Source organism: Ochotona princeps, chromosome 2, assembly GCF_030435755.1.
Source record: "Ochotona princeps isolate mOchPri1 chromosome 2, mOchPri1.hap1, whole genome shotgun sequence".
Classification (NCBI taxonomy): Eukaryota; Metazoa; Chordata; class Mammalia; order Lagomorpha; family Ochotonidae; genus Ochotona; species Ochotona princeps.
The window spans coordinates 160,441,771-160,458,065 of NC_080833.1; the positions used below are offsets into that span (position 1 = coordinate 160,441,771).

Here is a 16,295-nt window from a genome sequence, read left to right on the forward strand (position 1 = left end):
CCAATGCGTGTGTAGGCTGATGTGGGTGACAGACTGAGCTGGACCCCGCACTGGCTGGCACACACGAGTGAGGTTTCTTCGGGGACCCTCCAACTGAACTGCTGGACTCAGAGCCCCAATTATGGCGAGAATTGCAGAATCTGTGTTCTGACTGTGGAGTGCGTGAGTCAGAGCTAGATCTTCTCCGCTGCTGGAGATGGTGCAGCACACGGCACGTTCAGATGCACACGGAGGACACTGCAACCAGTTCATTGAAGCCTGCAGAGCACATCTAGTACCACGGATGGCAGAACAGATCGGACAATTCTCCCAGCCAGGCATTTATAGCAAGTATCTAGGTAAATGGAGACTCCAAGGTGGACTATGTCAGCCAACGGACCTTGGAAGCATTCCACCACCTTAGAACAACATCAGCAGCATTCTCAAACTATCCAAACAACTCGAGCAGAAACCTCGGAGCATGCGCTACCCTGGGGACCCTGGAGTGACATCAGGTGGCCATCCCCCATTCCCAGATACTGATGCAATTAAGATGCTAGGTGTGGCTTCTCGCCTTCTCTCCAATGGAAACAGTGGTCTCATCCATCTTCCCCTTTCCACCCTAACTAGTAGTCAGCATGGCTATGCATCCTTTTCAATGATGTAAACTTCATCCGAAATTGAAGAAAAAGAAAAAGCATCTACATTGCATGTATTTTCTGGTCATTATGAGGGAGAAGTATTAGTCACATGAGACATTTTATATATAGCTAAGTTTTCAAAGTTGGATTAAGACTATACATGAAGTTTAGTAAGAAACTTCCTATTTCTCCTTCCAACCAGCAAAGAAAGGCGGTTACATCAGCATTCTGTGTTGTTTTGGATTTTAGCTGTTCTGACACATAGTGGTATTTTACTCTTGCTTTAATTTGCAATTCCTTAAAGAAAAGCTATTGAGCAACTACTCACTTGATCATCTGCTATCTGTGTATCTTCCATGTTGAGCTACTTACATCTTTGCCTATTTCTAAGTCGATTACTCATCTTTTTACTACTGAGTTGTAACAATTCTTTTATTCTAGAAACAAATCCCTTCTCCAATGTATGGACTTATAATTTTCTATTGTTTCTTTTTATTTTGATGGCTTTATAATTTTTAATTCATTCTGTAGGTTGTTCCTTTAGTTCCCTGAGGGTATCTTTGGAAATAGCCTTCATATTTTGATGAAATAAAAAATTTTTTCCATTTTATTCTTTGTGCTTCAAGCATATTAAAAAAAAAAGAAGGCACAACACTGCTTAACCTGAGACCATGAAGACTTACATCTTTATTTTCTTCTTTTAAGAGATCTGTGTTCTAGTTCTTACATTAGGTTTTGATCCATCAAGTTAATCTGAGTAAATACTTTCTATCTAAATATTTCTATCTAAATATTTTCTATCTAAATAGTTTCTATCAATACTGATTTGTAGTCCTCAAATAGTTTTACTTCGCAAATAAATTCACAACATTTCATTTTTCAATTTATACCAAAGGTAGAACTGATTCTTGGTCCCAAGCTTTTTCACTGCCAGGACACAGAGATACAACTTACAAAGGCAGGAGTTTGGCCCAGCAGTTAGAATGCTGCTTGGAATGCCTGACGGCTGGGAGCCTCAGCTTGGGTTCTGATCCCAGCCTCCAGCTAACATGAAGCCAGAGGTGAGGGACAATGGGGCATGTGCCAAGGTCCCAGCAGCCCATGTGAGTGAGCTCGACTCAACTCGGGTCCTCGCTCCAACTGTGTGAATACCTGGGGAGTGAGCTGCAAATGGGAGATTTCCCTGAACTCTTGGGTACTATCTACCTAGCAAATAAAGAAAATACAACTATTAGTTACATGCTGTTGTAATTTGTAACCCTGGCTAATGAATGCATTGGTTATAAAAGCTTTTATACTTAATAAAGTCCTTATAATTTTCCATATATAATATCAAGTCATCTGTAAGTAAACAGAATCACTTTTCCCTTTCCTTCTTATCCAGATGTCTTTAATTTCATTTTCTTAAGTACTCTGCCTAGAATGTTCTGTACAATGTTGAACAGAAACGAACAGTGAAATCATCACCTTGCTCCTGACGTTAGAGGGGAAAAACACCTTGTCTCACAATTAAGTAACATGTTATCTGCATGCTTTCATACCAATGCTTTATCATAATGAAGTAACTTCCAGCTTTTCCTTATTTCTTGAGAGTTTTTACAACAAACTGGTACTGAACGTTGCCAAAAACCTTCTCTATGTCTACTGATAAGATTATGCAATATGGCATTTAAAAAAATTCTAGTAATGCGGTAAACTTCAGTACCTAATTTTCTGATATTAAGACAATCTTGCATTCAGGAATCTCACTTGATGGCATGATCGTTATTTTGGTACAATACACATAACATACAATTCACCATTACATCACACATAATACATTAAAGTTCAAAACATCACATACCCTTCACCACTCTCTCGCTCCATTCTGAGTAGTAACTTTGCATTTCCCTCTCCCCACGGACCCCCGAATTTCTTCCTTTGTATTCTTTCTTTTTTTTTTAAAGACATATTTATGGGCCCGGCGGCGTGGCCTAGCGGCTAAAGTCCTCGCCTTGAAAGCCCCGGGATCCCATATGGGCGCCGGTTCTAATCCCGGCAGCTCCACTTCCCATCCAGCTCCCTGCTTGTGGCCTGGGAAAGCAGTTGAGGACGGCCCAATGCTTTGGGACCCTGCACCCGCGCGGGAGACCCGGAAGAGGTTCCAGGTTCCTGGCTTCGGATCGGCGCGCACCGGCCCGTTGCAGCTCACTTGGGGAGTGAATCATCGGACGGAAGATCTTCCTCTCTGTCTCTCCTCCTCTTTGTATATCTGGCAGTAATAAAATGAATAAATCTTTAAAAAAAAAAAAAAAAAGACATATTTATTTATTTGAAAGAATCTGAGTTAGGGTTAGAGGGGTTTTCCATCCACTGATCTACTGCTCACATGGCCAAAAGCAGGAGCCACCACCCAGGTCTCCCGCATAGGAACACACACTCGGGCCACCGGGCACTGCCTTCCCAGCCATCAGCCACCACCCAGGTCTCCCACGTAGGAACACACACTCGGGCCACCGGGCACTGCCTTCCCAGCCATCAGCCACCACCCAGGTCTCCCGTGTAGGAACACACACTCGGGCCAAAGGGCACTGCCTTCCCAGCCATCAGCCACCACGCAGGTCTCCCGTGTAGGAACACACACTCGGGCCAAAGGGCACTGCCTTCCCAGCCATCAGCCACCACCCAGGTCTCCCGTGTAGGAACACACACTCAGGCCACCGGGCACTGCCTTCCCAGCCATCAGCCACCACCCAGGTCTCCCACGTAGGAACACACACTCGGGCCACCGGGCACTGCCTTCCCAGCCATCAGCCACCACCCAGGTCTCCCACGTAGGAACACACACTCGGGCCACCGGGCACTGCCTTCCCAGCCATCAGCTACCACCCAGGTCTCCCACGTAGGAACACACACTCGGGCCACCGGGCACTGCCTTCCCAGCCATTAGCCACCACTGTCCTCTTCCCTGCTGATCTCTGTCCTCCTTTCAATCTCTGAGAATTTGCCTACCCTGGGTAAGTGGAAACTTACAATATGGGTCCCTCTGGTTTTGGCCTATTTCACTTAGCATATTTTTAAGGTTCACCCATGCTGCAGGACGTAAGACAATTCCATTCCCCTTTATGGGAGAACAACACTCCCCTGCTTGCCATGTCACGTTTATTCATTCATCTGTTAGGAGACATCTGAGTCGCTTCCATTCTCGGGTTACTGTGACTAATGCTGTTATGAATTTAAGTGTACAAATATCTTTCTGCGATTTTGTCTTCAATTGTTTTAAAAAATTACCAACCCAGGGCAAGCATGCTTGATTATGACGGTTACACTTGCAAATTTTTAAGGTATTGCCACTCCAACTTCTAAAACGCTGCAAAATTTTACATATATACTAAGGGTATATATGACCGTCTCAATTCTTCATATTCATGAATAAAAGTTCCTTTATATGTACTCAGAAAATAATTTATGGTAAATTCATGGAAATTTAGATTGACACTATACAAGTTAATAGTAAGAGATGATTTAAATTAATTGTATCTAATGATTTTTAAAAATCTACCTTTCTTGGCTTTATAAAATCTCTGGAAATGCATCTCCAAACTGAAAATAAAAACTTTTCAAATATTATCTTCCACAATATCACATGAACTCCCACACTTAGATACTTAGGAGTATTTGATAATATTTTTCCTGAAAACTTTTAACAAAGCATCAATGATATCAATATTTTTCTACCCCCCCAAATATTTTTTTTAAAAAAAGGATTTTTATGCTAACAATTTTAGTGTGCAAAGTGAGGTTTATTTAACAGTGAGAAAGAGAGAGGTCTCCTGTTATGTGACAGGAAGGGGCTCCAAGGGAGGAAAGACCTAGAATATTTAATATTCTAAATATCAAATATCCCAAGCTGTGGCTACAAAGTAAAACTTCCTGAAGTAGCTTTACCTTTCCTATTAAGAAAAGTGCATTGGTTTCATAAACATGGTCCTCAACATTACAAGATCTCTGTATTTAAATTTCTTGCATAATCAGAACAAATAGGACTGCTAAACATCTAATTATGAAATTAAATGGATGTTCTAATACTGCATTCACATGAGAAACACAGGAGTACCATAACAACTTTCGTGCAGAGAACAGAATTATCTAATTCAACAGAAGACGACATGATCCCATTTTAATGCAACAGCTTTCTCTGGGGAAGAGACGCAGCGAAAGCCAGAGGTCTGAGCCAGCCTCTTACCTGAGCACCCACAAGCTGCAGCAGCGCCGAGTTCACAGGGAGCAGCTCAATGTCTGTGTTGATAGTGGTCTGGTCAAATGGACAAGCCTTGCGGTGGAGTTTATTCAGGCACATCTTGCACACAGTGTGGCCACAGCCCAAACTGATGGGCTTTCGAATTGTTTCGTCGAAAGTCTGAGTGCAAATTGGGCAGGAGAGGAAATCCGTCCATTGTGGGGCTTGTACAGGCATTGCTTCTGGAGTTACAACTGACTAACACACACACACACACAAATCTAAAGCAGATTCCACTGGAATCAAAATCTCTGAAAAAAGTTTATCTTTTTTTTTTTAAAATATCTTCTGTAGATACAGTCAGCACATAGTGTGAAATATAACCTGGAAAACAAAGAAAACGGGAAAAAAATGAGTACCACCATTTTTTATTAAACCATCAACTGTTGAAAAGGAATCCTAAGTCTTTTATTTCAACATTCTCATTGCAGAGAGGGCAGGCAGAGAAAGAGTAAGACAGAGAACCCCTTGTGGCTCGCCACCTAAAGGTCCCCCAGCCAGAGGCAGAGCAGGACAACACTGCGATCTGTGAGCTCGACCGAGCCTCCTGTACAGTGGGTCAACTCCGCGAGCCCCGCCACCCAGGCCATCAGTGCAGCCTCCCAAAGTAGGCATCCGCAGACGCCTGGCACTGCAGCGTGGGCGCAGCCTCTCCAGCAGCGGTCACCAGGGCTTGGCACTGCAGTGTGGGCGCAGCCTCTCCAGCGGCGGTCACCAGGGCCTGGCACTGCAGAGTGGGCGCAGCCTCTCCAGCGGCGGTCACCAGGGCCTGGCACTGCAGAGTGGGCGCAGCCTCTCCAGCGGCGGTCACCAGGGCCTGGCACTGCAGCGTGGGCGCAGCCTCTCCAGCGGCGGTCACCAGGGCCTGGCACTGCAGCGTGGGCGCAGCCTCTCCAGCGGCGGTCACCAGGGCCTGGCACTGCAGCGTGGGCGCAGCCTCTCCAGCGGCGGTCACCAGGGCCTGGCACTGCAGCGTGGGCGCAGCCTCTCCAGCGGCGGTCACCAGGGCCGGGCACCGCAGTGTGGGCGCAGCCTCTCCAGTGGCGGTCACCAGGGCCTGGCACCTCAGAGTGGGCGCAGCCTTCCAGCAGCGGTCACCAGGGCCTGGCACCTCAGAGTGGGCGCAGCCTTCCAGCAGCGGTCACCAGGGCACCAACGCCTTCCCCTTCCGTGCCTTTCACCTGACAGCCAACTCTTTCTGCCTCTTTTTATGGACTATGCTTTTTTTATGTGTATCAATACAGTTAAAATATTTACTTCAAATCTCCCCATTTCCGAAACTACCACAATGACCAGAACCCATAATTAAATGTCACTGTCTACCCTGTTTTTGGCAAAAGACAAAACAAATGTCTATTACAAGCTTTCTTTAGGTCACCGATGCTTAAGTTCCAGGACGCTCAGTAGGCTCCTCACCAACACGGAAGCAGGCTGGCACCATAGGCAGTGGGTTAAGCAGCCACTTGCCTACACAACATCCCACACAGGTCTGGTGTTTGCTCTGCCTGCTGTGCTCCCCCAGCTCCTTGGACACACATGCGACACCAGGAGGAGTTCTACATTCCCAGCTTTGACCTGGCTCCGATTGGCTGGTGAGGAGGTAAACCAGGGAACAAAAGGAAACCTCTCCTCTTATTCCCTTCCCGCCCCTGTCTCTTCCTCTCTGTAACTCTTTCAAACAACAACAAAATCAATCTTTAAATACATAAATCAAAAGTTGACAGAGACTCTTGGACTGGTTGGGCACTGCGGTCCAGTAGCCATGGAGGCCTCTGCTGGAGTGCCTGGGATGCAATTGCTTCTCGGCCTCCAGTGCGGCTTCTTAGTAACGCACATTCCAGAGGCCGTGCAGGACAGCCCAGTCACGTGAGCCTAGGACAGCCCAGTCACATGAGCTTAGGACAGCCCAGTCACGTGAGCCTAGGACAGCCCAGTCACATGAGCCTATCACCCCGTGGGAGACGTAAATGGAGCTCCACATGCTGACCCCAGCCTGGCCTCATTCCAGCTCTTGGCGGCATCTAGAGACTGAACAAGCAGAAGGACGATGCAACCTGCACTCTCTCTCTCCCTCCAAGAGAGAAATTAAAAAGAAAAAAAAAAAAATCTCGGAAGAGACCTGCTGGTTCACTCCCCCAAATAACCTACAGACCAAGTCAGGAAGCCTACGTCGGAGTGCTGGCTTCCCTCCAGGTCTCAGCCCCGAGGCAGCTGGTGACACCGAGGGTAAACCCAGCCACAAGGAGGACAGCGTTGCCTCCCCAGGCCTGTACTTCAGCACCAGCCCAGCTCCATGGCTGGTGTGCACTGTCACTCAAATGAACAAATTCTTATTTAAAATACAATCAGAGAAGCAAAATACGTATCTATGCATCTTACTCTTTAGGCATTCAGTTCAATTCAACCTTAAGTCCATCACCGCTAGAACACCGGAGCCAGTAAGCAAGCTAACTGCCACGCACTCACTGGGCAGCAGTTCACAGCACTGCTTGGGCCACACACGGACATGTGGGGTCGTGGCAGAAGGGCGGCCTGAGCGCCCACATCCAGGGAAGTAGTGAAGTCGGCCAAACCAGTATTCTACCATACAGTGCATGGACTGTGAAACAGAAACAGATTTTAACACATCAGTACCTTTCCTGAATTAACATCATGTTCAAGGTCTAAATTTTAAACACTTATTGCAGTAACAAAAATAGAAGCAAATTAAGACTGCCCACATTTTGATTTCTGAAATAATGTATCATCAATACTTCTAATAAACATTTACAAAACAAGTACCAACAAGTCAGTTAATATTATTACTACCTCAAAGTGAAACTGTCTACCAGATATATTAAACAACACAGTATCGAATCATGTTTTTCAACTGTAAAATCAAATGCTACAACTGTGACAGGACCAAATTTGGAAACAAAGACTGGTGTGGAACGGGGATTTGCCCTGACTGAGCCTCAGCAGGCCACGTGGCGGGCGTGGACTTCAGTCCCACGTCTACTCCATCTGTAGGTTATTGCGAATACATAATATTCAGAAGGAGAATTGGATAGGCTTGTTAGAGAACTATATGCTTTGAAAACACTATGAAAACCTTATACAGCTAGATGCCACATATAGTGCTATATGCCAAAAAACTAGAAACCTATAAAAGTAGCATTGTCATCCCAATTTACAGGTAAGAAAAATGAACGTTTGGAACAGTAGGAACTAAAAAGGGATAGTATTAAGATATTTATCCAGATAGATATCCTGGATCAACACCCAGCCTCAAGCATAAAATTCTCCTACACTGAAGGCTAAATATAAAGAAAAGGGGAGAGAAAAGTTGAGTCGGCGATGCCAGCACCCCGTATCAGAGCAGCGGCTCGAGCCCTGCCCGGCCCCACTCCTACCACATCCGGGAAGGGGGCAGGCAGCTCCAGCACCTGGCGTTCATGGCTTCGTGGCTCCGGCCGCTGCAGTCCCGGTTGTGGTAGCCATTTGGGAAGTAAACAAGTAAAGCTGGCATATAGTGTCACAAGCCTACATTCTTTCGTATCTGCTGACAATGTCCATCATCCTGTTCTGTGGCAAACTTCTTCCCAATCTAATGGTCAAGTCACTATTCTAACCTTACTTGTCTTCACAACAAAATGTAATATAATTGCAATGTTTATACCCTCCTTGAAATACACCACCATTCCCTTCTACCTTAGCACACTGCCCATTCTTCTAAACAATTGTGGAAATGCAGAATCATCAAAGTTTTGTCTCCAGTTACCTTTTCTCAAAATTTTTCAGCTTAACATCTGGCACGGGGCTGGAGGGTTCAATTGGCTAACACTCCTCCCACCTCCCACCAAGCATCAGGATACCATGTGCACATCAGCTTGTGTCCCGGCTGTTCCACTTCCCATCCAACTGTTGTGGCCTGGGAAAGCAACAGAGGATGGTCCAAAGCCTCGGGACCCTGGGAGATCCAGAAGAGGTTCCTGGCGCCTGGCTTCAGGTCAGCCCAGCTCTGGCCGCTGTGACCACTTGGAGAATGGAACCAGTGGATGCAGATGTTACTGTCTCTCCACTGTGCAAATCTGCTTTGCGAAGTAATAATAATACTCCTGAAATGGTTTTGTTATATTTAGAATAAAATTAATATTTTTTTACCCTGGTTTACAAAGCCCTACAGGATAACATGTGTAATTTCTCCAATTTCATCATCACCATCACATTTTTTAGCATTTATTTACCTAAAAGGCTAAAAAAGGGAGAGACAGAAACGGAGCGACAAATCCGCTGGTTCACTCCCCACATGACTGCAATGGCAGTCAAACTAAGTTGAAATCAGGAGCCAGGAGTTTCATCTGGGTGTCCCAGTGGGTGGGAGATAGCCAGGGCTATCTTCTGCTGCTTTCCCAACACACTGACCGGGAGCTGAACTGGAAGTGGAGCAGCCAAGACTTAAACTGGTGCTCACAGGGGACACTAGCATGATAATAAGTGGCTTAACCTGTTATGCACAATGCCGTCCCCTAATTTAATTATAACCTGTGTTTTTTTAAGGGGTAGAACTGATTTATTTGAAAGGCAGATTTTATGGGGGGAGAGGTGGGGAGAGAGATCTTTCAATGTTGGTTTTCTTTTTTTTAAGATTTATTTATTTTATTACAAAGTCAGATATACAGAGAGGAGGAGAGACAGAGAGGAAGATCTTCCATCCGATGATTCACTCCCCAAGTGAGCCGCAACAGCCAGTGCATGCCGATCCGAAGCCGGGAACCAGGAACCTCTTCCGGGTCTCCCACACGGGTGCAGGGTCCCAATGCATTGGGCCGTCCTCGACTGCTTTCCCAGGCCACAGGCATGGAGCTGGATGGGAAGTGGAGCTGTTGGGATTAGAACCGGCACCCATCTGGGATCCCGGTGTGTTCAAGGCGAGGACTTTAGCAGCTAGGCCACGCCGCCGGGCCCTGATTTTCTTTTCACATAGCCCAATACAAACAAACCAAAAGCCAGAAGCCTGGAACTCTATCTCTGGGTCTCCCATGTGGGTAGCAGGGACCCAAGCACTGGGGCATCCTCCCCGCCTTCCCAGACTCATTAGCAACAAGCCTGACTTGACCTGTGCTTATACAGATACCAGCACTCCAGAGGTACAACACCACAAAGTCAGCTCCAAGGAAGGCACAGTAAGCCATCATTTAAAATACCAGCGGTCCCTAAGCCCAGCTATGTGGTGGGTGCTTGGTCCGTGGACCCCAGGGGCAGGGTGTGTGCGTCCGGTGTGGGCTGGGTTGCCTGGCCTGGGTCCTTGGGCCCACATGCAAGAACAGGTCCTCCTCAGGGGAAAAGACGGAGCAGTGCATGGCAAGCCCTGATGCACATGGAGGAAACGGCAGCCCACCGGGTCCTGCACAGGACATCTGGTACCATGCCAGAGGAAGGAGGACAGAACAAACTGGACAACTACCCCGGCCAAAGCGTAACAGCAAACATCTGGGCAAATGGAAACTCTAAAGTTGACTATGTCAGCCAGTGGACATGGGTTTCCTCATCCTTGGATCAGGGAGACTGACAGCATTTCAGAGCTATCCAAACCACTTGGGCAGGACCCTCAGAGTATGCACCCCATCAGGGACCCTGGGTTGGTGTCAGGTGGCCAAACCCCATCCCTGGGTATGGCTTCTTCCTTTATCATTCCCCTTCCCCCAGAAACAGGAAGAAATAGAGAATTTGGAAACAATTATCGCACTCACTTTTCCTGAACCCTCAATTCTTCCCACCCTGAGCAACTATGTAAACATCATTAAAAAGACACCAGCAACCCGTATAGGAGCTCCTGGTTCATGGTCCTGGACAGTCAGCTACGGAACCAGCTTCCTGCTAGTATGTATCGCAGAGGGCAAGACAACATAAAACATAGAAAGAGATTAACTCTGGGAGAACGAAGTTCTGAAATTCATGTCAAGGAAGGGGTCTTCAAGAAATTCATAGAAACATACACAATGACCAGCACTCAGTTCCACATTACCAATACAAGCATTCTTCTGATCATAAAGACAAGCTGAAGAGACCAAATGGAAGTGGGATTTTTACAGCCTGACTCTGCCCATGAAACTGGACGGCTGGAGCCAGCACAATGGCCCAACTGCCCAATCCTCCTGGAAGTGCGAGTACCCCATTGGGGGCCACTTCATGCCCCAGCTGCTCCACTTTCCATCCAGCTCTCTGTTTATGGCTGGGAAAGCATGGCCCAAGTCTTTGGGCTCCGGCCACTCACATGGGAGTCTCAGACAAAGCTCCTGGCTTCTGGTTCCAGACTGGCTCAGCTCCAGCCGTTTTGACCATCTGGGGAGTGAACAGCCGCTGGAAGACCTTTCTCTTTCCTCTGTAACTTTGTCTTTCCAATATATATGAATATTGTTAAAAAGAAATGTGATGATTAAGCACAATAAGTTATGTAGACTATTATATTTCAAGAATTACAAAATCACAAAGAAGGATTTCAGAGACAAGGCCAGACACAGACACTAGACCTAAGCATCTCCAACTCCTCACTCTTTAAATACCTTTCTCCAAACTCATTCTCCCAAATGTGTTCTAAGCTTCTTCAAGTTATTTATATCATTTTCAAGCCCAAAACACATTTAAGCTATACAAAAAACATGGTCTGGTAAATGTAAGAGTAAACTCAATAGGGCGCAGGTGCCGTAGTCTAGTGGCTAAAATTCTCACCATGTATGCGTCGGGATCCCATATGGCATTGGGTTCTAATCCCGGTGGCCCCAGTTCCAATCCAGCTCCCTGCCTGTGGCCTGGGAAAGCAGAAGAGCCAAGCCCAAAGCCTCGGGATCCTGCACCTGTGTGGGAGACCTGAAGGAGCTCCTGGCTCCTAGCTTCAGATCAGCTCAGTTCCGGCCATTGTGGCCACTTGGGGAATGAACCAGTAGACGCAAGATCTTCCTCTCTGTATATCTGACTTTCCAATAAAAATAAATAAACCTTAAAAAAAGAGTAAATTCAATAAATAAAATTATTAAAATGCAAACATGTATGGTATTTTGAATCCCTCAGAGCAATACTTTGTCGACAAACACCCACCCACAAGACGGGAACAGGCACTGAGCTCACAACGCTCACATCCTACCGGGAGCACCTGGTCCAAGCTGCACCTTTAGATTCTGGTTAATAACAAGTATTCCTTTCAGTCTCTATACTTTCATCACTAATATTATCATTTGACTTACTCACAGTCTGCTTTTCTTTTATTAACAAAAGGGATCCGGGCACCAGTTCTAGCCCCAGCTGCTCTATTTCCAAAGCAACTCCCTGCTCTCAGCCTGGGAGAGGAGTGCAGGACGACCCAAGGTCTTGGTCCCTTACTCCTACATAGGAAACCTGGAAGAAGCTCCAGGCTCCCAACTTCAAAACCAGCTCAGCTCTGGCCATTATGGCCATTTGTGAGTGCACCAATGGATGAAACCTCTCTCCGTCTCTCCATTTTTCTAACTCTGACCTTAAAGTAAAAAACAAAAACAAAAAAATCTTGAAAAATTATTATTTATTTTTATTGGAAAGTCAGATATACAGAGAGGAGAGACAGAGAGGAAGATCTTCCATCACTTGCCAAGTGGCCACAATGGCCATAGCTGTGCCAGTCCGAAGCCAGGAGCTGGAGGCTCTTCCAGGCCTCCCACATGGGTGCAGGGTCCCAAAGCTTTGCGCCATCTTCCAGTGCCTTCCCATACGGGATCCCGGAACATGCAACGCAAGTACTTTAGCCACTGAGCTACCGAGCCAGGCCCTGGTACTTCCAAACCATATGATCTGTGCCTCTTTTAGGATAAGTGCTAAATGTCATTCACAGGAGGGAGAGTTAGGAGCGGTGGGAATGTTGTAAAATTAGCTTGCAGTAGTGGCTGCACAGATCTGTAAGTTTGCTAGAAAAACAAACACAAACTACTACACTGTAATCAGCAATACTGTAAATGTACACTTAAATAACGGAGGGCACGGCGCTGGCCTAGCGGCTAAAGTCCTCACCTTGCACGCGTCGGGATCACACTGGGGCACCGGTTCTAATCCCGACAGCGCCACTTCCCGTCCAGCTCCCTGCTTGGGGCCTGGGAACACAGTCAAGGACGACCCAAAGTCTTGGCACCCTGCATCAGCATGGGAGATCTGGAAGAGACTCCTGGCTCCTGGCTTCAGGTCAGCACAGCTCTGGCTGTTTCGGCCACTTGGGGAGTGAACCAGCAGATGAGAGAGCTTTTACTTTGTGTCTCCTTCTCTGTATATCTGCCTTTCTAATAGTAGTTAAATCATAAAAAAAAAAAAAGTTGTTCTGCTTCCTATCCAGATCCCTGCCAACGGAGACGGCTCAAGTGCTTGAGTTCCTCCCACCCAGGTGGGAGACCAGGATGGAATTGTTGCCTTTTGCGTGGGCCGAATGCAGATGATGCACCAATGTGGGGAGGGAATCAGTAATGAATTCTCCCAACATCTGTCTCTCTGCCACTCTGCCTCACTGCTCATATTTGTTCTACCAGCAAATTAATGACTGTACTAAATGCCTACATTACAACGCTTTGAAGATTGCACCTGAATTAATACAAATGCATTGCCACCCTCCTTACAAGTTGATTTTACCGGTCCTTGACTTAAGAGAGGCAAAAATGGAAATTAAAATCCATTAAGTATGGAGGCATGACTACGTCCACTTTACAGATGTTAACTGTTTAGTTCTGGCAGTATTATTAGCCCAAAGGTAATAAATGGTTAAACACGATTAAAACCTAGCTCTGAAGAAGGCACAAGTTACACTGCAAACACACTCTACTAAACAGAACCTTCATGTAAGGGCAATCCTGGATTCCTCCCACTCCAGTCCAGGAGAGGAGTTGTTAAAACTTATTATCCTTGACCTTAACTGAAGCTTCAGTAGCTCTGGAACATTTCCATAGCAACAAATATGTAAGGTTACATCAAAGAAAAAATTTTGCTATATTGGAAAAATGCAGCTCAGATCATTAATTAATCTACAAGGGAAATAACAGGCTAAATTGAGGACAGCTGCGGTTCTTTTAAAAAAAAAAAAATACCCTGTAAAGGGCCCAGCACTGTGGCCTAGCGGCTAAAGTCCTCGCCTTGAAAGCCCCGGGATCCCAGATGGGTGCCAGTTCTAATCCTGGCAGCCACGCTTCCCATCCGGTTCCCTGCTTGTGGCCTGGGAGGGCAGTTGAGAACGGCCCAAAGCCTTGGGACTCTGCACCTGCGTGCGAGACGTGGAAGAGGTTCCTGGCTCCTGGCTTCGGATCAATGCAGCACCAGCCTCTGTGGTCACTTGGGGAGTGAATCATCAGACGGAAGATCTTCCTCTCTGTCTCTCCTCCTCTCTGTATATCTGTCTTTGCAAGAAAAAAAAATAAAACTTAAAAAAAAAATGCCTTGCAAAGACCCAAACTTTTGACTGTAATAAGACCTTGACTTCCACTTGGCCCAACGAGGGCTAATCCAGGCATTTTGGATGCACATCAATAGATCAGAGAGAAACTGATTACATAAAGTGTAAGGAAAGCGGAAAGGGTTAATTCAGGTGGCTTCCTTTCGCTGTATTCAAAGGCAAAAGGCAATATTTCTCTCTCCAACCTAGCGGCTAAGTAGAAGGGAAGCTGCCTGATTTGAGGTTGAAAGGGCACCCCCAGAAACTACTAACAGCCTCTACAGTGCGTATACAGCGTGCGCCTCCAGCTTCCAGCCATACAGGGTGAATATGCCACTCTCAAACGGACCTTAGCTATGATTAAAGAGGTAGCAGAATAAAACAGCAAAACTTAAAAACATTACTATTATTAAAGATTCATTTAAGGCGGGTTTACAGACAGAGGGAGAAAGCTCTTCCACTCTTGTTCACTCCCCAGACAGGCTCCACAGCCAGAGCTGAGCCATCTGAAGCCAGGAGCCCATACAGGACCCAGGCACACGCAAGGTGAGGACTTCAGCTCTAGGATACAACCCTGTGCCCCACTATTATTTTTAAAAATTCATGAATTTTTACTGGAAAGCACATTTACAAAGTGAAGGAGAGACTAAGATCTCCCATCCACTGATTCACTCCCCAAGCGCTCACATCAGCAGCAGTTGAGCCGATCTCAAGCCAGGCACTTCTTCCAGGTCTCCCACGCGGTGCAGGGTCCCAAGGCTTTGGACTGTCCTCGACTGCCTTCCCAGGCCACAAGCAGGGAGCTGGATGGGAAGTGGAGCTGCCAGGATTAGAACTGGAGCTCATATGGGATCCTGGCACGTGCAAGGTGAGGACTTTAGCCAATAGGCTACCACACCAGGCCCCAAAACACTATTTTTTAAAAAGGATTTATTTATGTACTGTTCATTCACTCCACTGGCTCACTCCCTAAATGGCAGCAAACAGCCAGGATAAGGCAAAGCTGAAACCAGGAGCCAGGAACTGCATCCTCACCTCCCAAGTGAGTGACAGGAACCTAAGCACCTGGGCTCTCATGTCACTGATTAGTGCTACTGCAGTGCCTGTAACACCACAACACAACGCATCACTACCTGTTTCTCGTGATGATGCTGTGAACCAATCTATCCTGCGGCCAGTTGTATCAACATACAACACATATAATTATGCACAGTATACAATCCTGATAACAGTAAATTATATTACCAGTTTATGTATCCGCTATATAATTTCATAAATATTTTAGAGCATATTCTGCAGGGTATAGAAAAACAAATTGTAGGGCACAGTATGATGGCTCAATGGCTAAATCCTCACCTTGCAAGCACCGGGATCCCATTTGGGAACCAGTTTGTTTCCTGGCAGCTCTACCTCCCATCCAGCTCCCTGCTTGTGGCCTGGGAAAGCAGTCGAGGACGGCCCAAAGCCTTGGAACCCTGCACCCGTGTGGAAGACTTGGAAGAAGCTTCTGGCTTTGGATCAGCTCAGCTCAGCTCCGGCCACTGAAGTCACTTGGGGAACAAACCAGTGGATGGAATACCTTTCTGTTTCTTCTTCTTTTTTTTTTTTTTAACTTTCCAATAAAAATAAATGAAGCTTTAAAAAAGCTAACTATAGAACAGTATGCCAGGTTATATTGGTATCTCTGTGTTTACACTGACCACGGGACTTCTCTTGTGGCCAACATCGCACTGAAGTTGCAACAGGCACTGTTAGTCAACTACAGATTTTAACTGAAATGTCACAGACTGCTTATACACAAACACTACTTTATAAGAGAGACTGGAGCAAACATGAGGGAAATCCCTGGAACCAGTCCCTAACCAAACATCCCCAGACACTGAAGGGTAAGTATTCATTTTCTTCAACTCTCTTCCCCAGCAGCATGCCTAAGTCTTTGTTCAGAAGAACGAAAGATTTTCCCTCCTTTTTTTTTTTT

General features: G+C 46.3%; 1 protein-coding gene across 3 annotated transcripts in view; it reads right to left on the reverse strand.

Annotated features, from left to right (window-relative positions):
• The window catches only part of RC3H1 (ring finger and CCCH-type domains 1), a 65,512-nt gene that overhangs the window by 40,186 nt on the left and 9,031 nt on the right, over nucleotides 1–16,295 (reverse strand). For all 3 annotated transcript variants that reach the window (XM_058660684.1, XM_058660685.1, XM_058660686.1), the window contains exon 2: nucleotides 4,846–5,223. In XM_058660684.1, coding sequence (XP_058516667.1) covers nucleotides 4,846–5,076 — 231 coding nt within the window. In that variant the 5' untranslated portion in view covers nucleotides 5,077–5,223. The remainder of the gene's footprint in view (nucleotides 1–4,845; nucleotides 5,224–16,295) is intronic.